Below are 11,440 nucleotides of genomic sequence, written 5' to 3' on the forward strand. Positions count from 1 at the left end.
GTTTTGGTCTCTGAGGTTTGGTCACTTTTGTCACTTTTGTCTAAAATTCAAACCTTTTATATCTGGGTCCCTGTGTTTTCACTTTTATTGCCATTTTGGTCCAAAAATGAAATCAATTGATATTTGTCTGATAAAATCCTGTTATTTTGTCCTTTTCCTCAGATGCAAAATGGTCAATATAATTTTATTATAACACATAACTTGCAAGGGTTTGCAAAGATCGAGTATGTTTTCTGTAATTATTGAATACAAAGGACACAGTTTGCAATAAATGACATATATGAAGGACGATTTTTGTAATTTACTCTAAATGGTATAATATAATTTGGCCATATTTGTGTATGACAGTTAAATGATCTAATATAATATGGAATGAGGATGCAATAAGCACAAAAGAATAGTGGGGGCAAAGGGGGGGGGGGGGTCAAAACACGTCGGGTCTAAATAAGTCGGATAAAACAATTCATTCGTATTAACTTAAGGATATCACAAAACCAGTGTTTTAAAAACCGGTAAATACCGGCCGGTTATACCGGTATTACCGTTTCCAGATGTAAATCCGGTACGAAACACCCCGGTAAATAAGTGAAACGGCATAAGGTTTGTACCGGCGGTAAAATCCGGTATACCGGTTTGAAACGTAATACCGGTACCGGCACAGGGTTATTTTAGTTTGAGTTGATACTTATTTTCAATATATATGTTACTTATCTTATGTAATTTTTATATATTATGATTATTCGTAACTAAAAGTTCTTATTTAATATTGTATGAAATGAAAATAGTTGATATATTCAACACTCAAATGACTTAAACATATCGTACACTTTCATTTAAAAGAGCTTGTTGAAAAATTGAATGATTTTCGATTATCTTTTGGATTATTTTTTATTATAAAATTACTTTTGGATCATCTTTTAATACGTAATCATTCATTTTTGGATTAACTTTTGAGTTGATGTTGTAATTTATGAAATTATAGAGTTACCTAGTTAACCCGGTTGAACCGCTCGGTACAACCTGGTTCAACCGGTTGAACCATTTTTTAGCCTAATCCGGTTTGATCTAAAAACCGGTTTTTAAAACATTGCACAAAACTATTAATACTTATTTACTTAATAATATGGGTGGAGTTATTGTAAAAAAGACTAAAAGTGTGAGAAAGGTAAGAAAGAATCTCAGCCATTAGATCTAAATTAATTGAAAAGGATATAATTGTAAATGCATTAACAAATTCAAATATGGTAATCCTTGATTTAAGGATTTGGATAGAGAAAATCTTTGATTTAAGGACTTATAACCGTCCATAATCAGAGCATGTTCATGACATGGTGTTTTAAATAAATTCATAGTTCAATTCATGGTGTTTTTACAAAATAATATAACACCATTCAGTAAACAAAAAATAACATCATTCAGTAACGAAAATATAACACCATTCAGTAAACAAAAATATAACACCATTCAGTAACGAAAATATAACACCATTCAGTAACGAAAAATAACACCATTCAGTAACGAAATATAACACCATTCAGTAACGAAATATAACACCATTCAGTAAATAATATAACACCATTCAGTAACGAAATATAACACCATTCAGTAACGAAAAATAACACCATTCAGTAACGAAAAATAACACCATTCAGTAAAAGAAAAAAACACCATTCAGTAAAAGAAAAAAAACACCATTCAGTGAAGAAAATAACACCATTCAGTAAAGAATATAACACCTCTGTATCATCTTCTCCACTTCCGGCACCACCACTGCCGCTCCGCCGCCGCTGTCGTGTAGGGAGAAAGATCCACACCACCACTGCCGCACCACCACTGCCGATCCGCACCACCACTGCCGATCCGCACCACCACTTCCGGCACCACCACTGCCGATCCGCACCACCACTGCCGCTCGCTTCCGCCGCTGTTCGAGCGATTAGAGAGATAGACGAAATTGTAGAGAGAGAGAGAAACTGTTCAATCGATTGGAGAGAGAGATCGGAATTGTAAGGATTTTGATTTACAGTTTCCTATTTTGAATGGATATAAAGACTTTATTACCCCTAGAATTTTCAATTCAGTCCAAAAAATAAAACAAATTTTACAATTTGGTCTCTATTAATCTCAATCATTACATCAAAGATCTAATGATATAGATTCTTTCTTACCCTTCTCACACTTTTAGTCTTTTTTACAGGATCCTTTACCTAATAATATTATGAAATTTGCCATCTTTCGACCATACTCATATGTATGACTGTATATGTAAAATGACAAATCTGAATTTGCAATTCTATGATTCAATTAAATAAGAAAATTTGATTAAATACATATTAATCAAAAACAAGAAAAAAAAAACTTGTAAACCAAAAATATAATTATGTGGGTTTCTAGTGTAGGGGTTGATGGAGAGTGTGAAACCCAAGTGTTACCGTGCGTATTTTGTGTGAATTATTGTCGTTTAAGTGATAATGAACCTTGAATATGTTAACTACGTTTGTTTGTGATTTTTAGGTAAAACACGTAATTCGGTAAAGTTAGAGTGGCTAGTGATGGAGCGAAACAGTCGCGGATGATTATTAAGGAGATATCATGTTAAATGGAAATTGTTCGGGTTTGAAAATGGCTTGGAAATACAAGAGACATAAAATAATTAAGTCGAGACATTCGATATTTATGTGAAAAAGATGTTGATTATTCTTCACTAAATTAATGATCATCATACATCTCAAGAGTAAAGGCTGCAAGTCATGTGATTAGTTGGACTTTTGAGGTGAGAATGAGAAAAGTAAGGAGAAGTGGCGGCCAACATGGAGGTTCTCATCAAATTCAGTAAGCATCATCCATCATGTACAAGCATACATCATATGTGTAATTGCTCTATTGAACCTACACATGCAATTTTAGCAAACATATGAGACTTGTTGGGCTGACAAATCACGTGAGAGATAGGGACATAAAGTCAATAGCATTGATCATCATCAAAACATCATCAGCACTATCGAATATTGGCATCAATCATTATTAATTGGTGGCTCTCAAACTCTCACACAACATCTTCATTAATCTTAATTTTTGACAGCCTTCATTAAAGACTTTTGGGGGCTCTCATAATTAGGAAACTTCATCACATGGCCATCATCATTATTCTTTAAAAGTTCACATGCATGGCAAATATTGTAAGCAGCTAATATCAGAATTATGAATTGTTGGGAGCATTGGGAGAAACAAAAGAAAGAAATGGCTTTGAGTTGAGGGTTACGGTTGTCAGATGGGGCCTATGGATTGACGAGGATAGCAGATCAGTGTGCACGTGAATTGTTCATGGGATGAATTTAAAGGTTTTCATAAAACGGCACCGTCTCCGACGCCCATATGGGCCGTCGCCGACGGGTTGTGTAAAGTTCCGTCGCGAGAATTGTCCGTAGACAGTGGAATAGCACGTCGGCCCGTTTACACATTATACAGGGCGTCGACGACGGGCATCATAGCCGTCGGCGACGGCCCTCAGAACATGATGTCGCGTTTTTTTTTGGTTTATTGGTTCTCGGGACGAGTTATAACAGTTGGGAAGTTATTATTTCGGGAGTTACGACTTGGAGGAAGTTACAACACTTTCTTGAAGGGGACTTGGAGGATCATCTGGATCTGGGGGGAGATCGACCCACCTACCATGAGACACATCAACCCTTTGGCTCTCGAACTCAACACACATCATCATCATCGATCATCCACAACTACCCAACCAATCATGTCTTCATCACTATCTCAGGCCGGTGATCGCGTCCACCCAACCATGAGCGGCTAGTCTCTTCGGTTTCACCTCGGTGTAGGTAGTTGTATTTTCTAGGGTTTTTTGCATTTGTTCTTTAATTCGACTTTGTGACAACTTGTATTGATTTTTGAAACCATTGACAATAGTTTACATTTGTTTCGTATTCGTAAATTGTCGAACGATGTTAAAAGTTATGACTTTACGAAATGGTTATGCGTAGTTATGCGTTGTCGTGGTTAGGATTTACTTGTGTTGATTACAAAGTGCATTCTTGTCCGTTCTTCGGGACGTTGATAGTTATTGGCACCTAAGTCACGGTACACTAAATCCGCTAATCGTATGCAATTGAGTTGAATTGAAACATGTAGAAACCCTAGGACTTACAATTACCGAAACCGGGTGTGAACCCTTTTTCTCATTATCGTTTATTAATCAAATTTTCTTGCAATCGTTAATTAGTAGTTGTTAATTAATTAATCCAATTCCAGTAGTTCAAATTCACATCTTTCTACTAAACAAAAATACAAAAATATCTGGCAAGCTTCATAATTGTGACAATTCTCTATAATTCAGTCGAATCCATACACAAACCACATACTCTTCGTGGTTCGACCCCTTGCTACCACTAGCTATTTGTTAAGGGTAAAATTAGGGCTTATAAATCTTATCTTTGACCGGAGCGCGACACTCCGATCAAATTTTGGCGCCGTTGCCGGGGAGTGCGTGCGCTTTGTGTTTGGATATTGTTTGAATTCGTGTGATTAACTGTTTAAATTGTGTAGCTTTCTTTTTGCACTTTGTCTTTTTCCTTGTTACGCGGGTGTGTTACTTGTGCAGGATACAGGTAGTGTATGCATACGCGGAACTCCGGGAGGACTTCACCGTTAGTCTACGAACCGGAAATCGAAAGAGTCGCAAGAAGTAACCTAGCAAGCCGGTTAGAAGCAACTCTTGCTTCTAATCAAACCAACCAAACACCACCACTCACACCGACCATTGAAACCGATTCAATGGCGAACCACAACTCCAATCAAAACTTCAACTCTAACCAAAACCTCAATCAAAATCAATTTCAATCCCGAGGAACCTTTTATCCCGCCCAAAACGTCCAACCTATACCTCAAGAGCAACCGGGTGGTAATGTCAATGCTAGACCACCCACTCCACCCTTCCGAAACCAAAATCCCAATAACACCCAACGAACACCCCAACAACAACCCCTTCATCGACAAGCGTCGTTACCTATTAACCTTGATGATCGGAATGTCAATTCCGACCGTAGAGCTAATCAAAATCGCAGCAATTCCGCGAATGAAGACCCATTTTTCAACATCGATGATTTGAGAAATGCAATCCCCGATGATGAGCCTTATAGTGTTCCCGGTTATCAATCGCCGGAACATGTAAGCATTCATACCGAACACTCGGATGATGGGGGCTATTATGACAATCGGGTGGACAAAGATGAAGATTGGGGATACATCAATCGAGGTAATGATTACAATGCTCGAGAGTATGAAGATGAAGAAATTGGCTATCAAAATGCCAATTACGTTGGGGATGAAGACTACGGGTATGGGAATAGGAGGAATGACGGTTATGAAAATAACCGCCAACCACGAAATAACAACCAAAGGAACCGAAATGACGGGTTTTACAACAACAACAACAATGGCAACCCTAATCGGATTCCTTGTTTCGTGGGAGGGGGTAATCAAAGGGGTAACCAAGGTGGAAATCGAAGAGATGATAGAAGAGATGATAGGGGTGGTAATCGAAGAGATAATCGAAGGCCGGTCGATCAAGAGGTTAACGGTCCACAACGTCGTCAACAACCTCCACGGGGAGTGAATGACCGCTTCCGACCCATAGTCACCGAAAATGACTCTCCGATAGTATGCGAAAGGAGGATGTTTGATTGTAAACCTCATTACATCAATATACTTCCCCACTTCAATGGGAGGTCTAATGATGAGCCGTACACGCACTTGGCGGAGTTTTCGTCCATTTGTAATACTATCAGGGGGCACAATTTCGCATTAGAGGAGGTCAAACTTCGCTTGTTCCAATTTTCGTTGAAAGACAAGGCAAAGCAATGGTTTCTCACACTTCCGGCGAATAGCATCCGGACATGGGGTGAGATGCAACAAGTCTTTTTAGACGAATACTATTCGATGGCGAAGACCGACGACGCTAGGGATGAAATAAGGTCGTTTCGGCAACTATCGAGTGAACCGTTACATGAAGCATTCACTCGATTCAAAGAATTGATCCGAAAGTGCCCACATCATCAAATCGAAAGGTGGGAGTTGGTTAAATGCTTCGTGAGGGGTTTAGATGATGAGACGTGGAACCGCCTTGAATCGACCAGCAATGGAACTCTATTAAGCAATCACGAGGATGACGATTGGGAGTTCCTAGAAAGAATGAGTAAAAGGTCAAAAGCGAAAGAGTCAGCTGATCGAGCCAAAAAGCACCCCACCTCAAGGTCTTGGCCCGATCGTGATGTGAATTCTAAAGATCGAATTGAAACGTTAGAGCGGGAGTTCGCTCGCATGAAGAAAAGAGAAGTGAATGCGGTGCAATATGCCGTATGTGAGGAATGCGGAGACATCGGTCACCGGACCGAGAATTGTCAAGCCACCGTGGAGGTGAATCAAGTGTATGGGGACCGAAGGCAATATGACATGAACTCCAACACTTATCACCCCGGGTTGAGGAACCATCCTAACTTAAGGTATGGTAATTCCTCCAACCAAATGAACCCGAATTTCCAATCGGGAAATCAAGGTGGGTATTCGCACCAAACTCGCCAAAGAGGTTACAACCAAGATGGTCACGGGTCGATGAATAATCAAGGAGGTGGCGGTGATTTGAATGCAAAGATGGATGTAATGCTTTCGATGATGCAAGAGTCCAAGAAAGAGAATGAAATTCGGGACAAATCGCATGAAGCATTAGCAAAACAAGTGGGCCAACTTGCGGAGGAAATGGCTCAAATGAGGGGAAGCATGGGAAAGCTCCCAAGTGACACTACAGTGAACCCGAAGCATCAAGGTTCAAACACAAGCAACGTGAGGAATGCACGCGTTAACGCGGTAAGTATTCTTTTAAATGATGAAGTTTGTAGTGTCGAAAGCATTCCACCACCACAATTAGTTGATGGTGTAGTGGAAAATATAAATGATAAGCTGGAAATTGAAAATGAACAAGAAACGACTTCACAAAGTAAAATTGAAAATGTAACTAAAAAATCTTTTTGTGAAAATTGTTTAAATCAACTTAACCCGATTAATGCATCAAAATTTGAAGAGCGTTTCCCACCAAAGGACGAGAGGTGGGAAAATTTTAAACAAGCAAAAATTAATTTACCGTTACTCGATGACATTAAAAAGGTTCCGGCTCATGTGGAATGCTTAAAGGAGTTAAGCATCGAAAAACGGCACAACAAATTACCCGAACCGGTTGATTTGATATCTCATGTTAGTGCCGTTCTATCGAGTGCCCTTCCTAAAAAAGCTCAAGATCCGGGAGACCCTCTTATTCCAATTCAAATTGGAACCTTCAAAATTAAGAGGGCGCTCCTCGATCTTGGAGCTTGTGTGAGCATTTTACCCGGGAGTTTGTATGACCAATACGATTTTGGTCCATTAAAAAAATTTGATACTCCCGTTGTATTGGCCGATCAGACTCCCACGCATCCAAGGGGGATGGTGGAGGATGTGATTGTTAAGGTGGATGATTGCTACTACCCAGTTGACTTTTTGGTAGTAGACTATGTTGGGTGTGTTGAGGACACCCAACCGGTAGTTATACTGGGTAGACCGTTCCTGGCAACTGCTAATGCCATAATAAATTGTGCAACAGGAACGGTAAGCATGAAATTTGGGGACCGGGAATTAAATTTAAATGTTTTTCCAAATTTTACTAACCCGCTCGGTGAGGATAAGTGTCCTAAAAAGGACATGAATCCAAACAAAAAGCTATGTGCTATGGTTGGTAGGTTTGGAGAAACAAAGAAGAAGACGGTCAAGAAAAAGAGGGCGAAGAAGTCACCTCTAGAAAAGAAGAAGGAAGAGGAGGTGAGGAAATTTGGACCGTTTGGCAACAAATGGTATGAATCACCGGTGGGTGATTTCGAGGAGTTCGTAGGCGGCAAGCACGCCATTCGACCACCATGAAGTGGTAAGTCAATTGTTGTTGTATATTTTCTTTCACAATTAGTTTTAGTCTTTCTTTGTAGGTTTGTGTTGTTGTTGTTGTATACTTTGGTTCTTTATTTCTTTGTCGTTTTTATTTAATTTATGCCTAGTTAAATGAACGTTGTGGGTGTGTTCCCTATATAACCCTCACGAGACCTACTCGTCCTCCCAAGCTATTGGGGGGTTTAAAAGGGCTTGTTGCATACGCTAAATGCAACTGTGATTCCTAACGAAAGTGAGTTAGGTTTGTTGTTGTTGTAAATTATTTTCCACATAAATCGAAGTGAAATAACGCATGGCTTGGTAACGTGTTCATAAAAAGGGTAGAACTAGGTAACTAATAAATTTTGATGGTTGTGAGAAGCATGCTTCTACACAAGGATTAGAATTTGTAGGTACAACATGTTCGCGGGACAGCCGTTTTTATGAAGAGATGAAGGAGATATGAGTATCAAGCGACAAAAATCAGGTGCATGTGTTTCTTTTTACTTTTATTCTTAGTTAGTAATAAGTGGAATGTATTTTGTATATTATTTTCCGGGGTGAAATTTTGGGAAGGGTAGTCGTGTCACATCCCTTGTGCGTTTTAAAAAACTCTAGTTTTTACACATTGAGGACAATGTTTACCTCAAGTGTGGGGATGGGGGAGTAGTAAGAATTTTCGATTTTGACCCGTTCATTTAAATACTACACATTGAGGACAATGTTTACCTCAAGTGTGGGGATGGGGGAAAATTTCAAAATTTTTTCAAAAATTCTTGTTTCAAAAGCGATCTTTAAAGCACAAGTAACTAAGTCAACGAGGGATGGCACAACCCATTTGGTCTTTTGTCATGGTCAAGTTCAAATTAATAAGCATAACGGGTATTTAGCGGGTGGTTATTTGGGAATAATTCGCCTAAGGAACTAGCATTTTATGCATATCACATATCATACCCTTATACGTGAGGTTTGAGCCACTTTTATATCATAGATTTACATTTACATGTTTCTTTGTTTAAGTGGACCATTAGTCGCGTATTGTAGAACTTGCAACTTTTGATACGTTTGAGACCATAGACCGAATACAAGCACAAGAATGAGTAAGGCATTAGGTAAACCTTTTCCTTTTACACCATTTTTATACCCTTACCCAAAAATTATCCCCTACTAGCCAATCTTGAGCCTAATCCCTTCGTTTGATCACCCTTTAGCCAATGACCTTTAAACCTTTTTCTTTTAAACCCGTGTGATGGAAATTCGATTATAGTAGCAAAGCTTGGATAGTCGTATTTGTTTGTTAAAAATAAAAATAAAAAAAAATCTGAAAATGTACGAAAAAGAATGAAAGAGTATTGAGAAAAAAAAATACAAAAAGATGTGCTAGTAGTTGTTGGAATAAAAGGCGAAAGTTGTTGCCTCATAGTTGATGTTTATAGTTTAATTTTGTTTAGAGTAGTCGTTTGTAATAAAAAATGAATTTTTCATCACCTTAGCCACTTAAAAAAAAAAAAAAAAAAAAGTGTTCCTATTCCATACCCTTAACCTAGCCCCGTTACAACCCTCCAAAGACCTTATGACTTGTTCTTAGTATTCGTGTTCGGTGGTGGAGAATGATTGAGCTGCAAGCCTATGCGGGTACGTGTTCTAATCGGTTTGAGTGATTATTTCAAATGCGCTAATACATCAATTATTAGCCAATTTTAAACCGAGTGGAGAGAACATTGTGAGGGATGTGCATGATTTGTTGGTTTCAAGGGCGGGTTAATCTTGGATAACCATTTTATATGTGATTATTCACTTTTCCGTTAAATATTTCGTAAATTGTAAAAAAAATTTGAACCGGGTATGACATTAGACCTTAACCTTTGTCTCGGTAATGGGAAGTGTGTTTCTCGTTTGACCCACGTGAAAGTGAAAGACAGATTTGCTTGAGGGCAATGATGAAACAATGGTTAACCGGGAAGGGTTAACACACTGGTCTCGTCAAGAAGGGTTAATCCCTTCCTCTCGAGGATCGCTGGCTGGATCACCGGTGGATGATCTCCTGCACAAGGAAACGAGCCGTGACTCGTAACAAGGAGGATGGGGTGGGGGGTGCTCCTTGTTACCACTCTCCGGCGTGAGAATCAGTAGTTTGCTTGGGAAGCAAAGTAAGATAGTAGTAGTAGTGAGAGAGCTGTGAAGAGATACCTCAAACCTGGTTTGGGGTTGGTATTTATAGCCGAGGAGTGAAGGAGGAGGATGATGGATGGACTGACGACGTGCTGCACCTTTGCAGGTGTGTCAGGCTTGTCGGTTGTGGAGGTTACGCCACGTCAGTCCATTGCTTACGTAGCTCTGACAGGTAACTGCCATTGGTGCCACTTGCACTGTGGTGTCAGTCCCACTTGTTGAGTGCATAGGATGCGGTGCAAGCCGCATCGCTGCATGCGGTAACGTCTGAGGTTACCGTGTCTCCTGCTTGTGATCAAGAAATACGCGAGATGCGGTGCTAGCCGCATCGTCGTCCGCGGAGACTGTTTGCCTGCATCCCTTATCGTGACGAAAATGCCCATATGATGCGGTGCCAGCCGCATCGTTACGTTTATCTTCTTCTACGCCTAAGGTAAGGCTTCCTTGTATTGATAGAAGTGTTCACTGGACGCGGTGCGAGGCCGCATCGCTGTGAATACTTCCGTTTTCATACACCAGATGTGATGCTATGTCGCATCACTCTACCGTTCTCATGTTCCATGTAAGTCCTCCTTCGTTATTAGATAGATTGGATTCAACCCTTGTGTCGACGCGTTCTCGCATGGGCACATGTAGGTTGTTAGCTGGTGGGGGTTTTGATAAGGGTAATGGTCACTCGCGGTCGATGCTGACGCGAGATCTGGGACCATACCCCTTCAAGTCCCCCCAGTCTAGTGTTGCTGCCACATACAAGTTGTATGTGGGAGGAGTACTGGACTATGGTGTTTAGAAGGTAGTTTGGAGTCTGGAGAAGATCCTAGACCATGTGGATGGTCTTTTCTGTATGTAAATCAAGCTGGAGGTCTGGAAGGGTCATCTGACGCCTCTTCCGTACCGGTGAAGGAGTTTCGTCTGATGCGAAATTCTCAGCCGTTTTATGTCACCAGGTGGGTTGCCACCTGTTGTTGTGTCGAAGGTCTCTTGGAGACCTTGTTAGTAATGCTGCACAAACTTCGAACCAACCTCTGAGATGGTGGTTTGAAGGTATGCACAAACTTTCAACCTCTGAGAGGTGGTCCTGTCTTCGAACCAATTGTTGAAGTGGTACATGAAGAAGAAAAGAAACTTTGGATCAATCTCTGAGATCGGGATCAAAAGTAGTTGATGCTTGTGAGTGCTTTGCTCAAGCTCTATGTTCAGCATCTAGTCATGAGATGACGATCCTTTTTTTGTTGGGTTTTCGTGTTCATCGTCATAGCTCTCTAGTAACCGCACGTCCTTTGCGGTTACCTCGTTGCGTCATTGTTGG

General features: G+C 40.1%; 1 protein-coding gene across 1 annotated transcript; it reads left to right on the forward strand.

Annotated features, from left to right (window-relative positions):
• Positions 1-5,949: 5,949 nt before the first annotated feature.
• On the forward strand, positions 5,950-7,956 carry LOC110876915. The gene is made up of 2 exons (XM_022125073.1): positions 5,950-6,452; positions 6,513-7,956. The coding sequence occupies exons 1-2, from the start codon at positions 5,950-5,952 to the stop codon at positions 7,954-7,956; spliced, it is 1,947 nt and encodes a 648-aa protein (XP_021980765.1).
• The last annotated feature ends 3,484 nt before the right edge of the window (positions 7,957-11,440 follow it).

Source organism: Helianthus annuus, chromosome 9 (assembly GCF_002127325.2).
Source record: "Helianthus annuus cultivar XRQ/B chromosome 9, HanXRQr2.0-SUNRISE, whole genome shotgun sequence".
Taxonomy (NCBI): domain Eukaryota; kingdom Viridiplantae; phylum Streptophyta; class Magnoliopsida; order Asterales; family Asteraceae; genus Helianthus; species Helianthus annuus.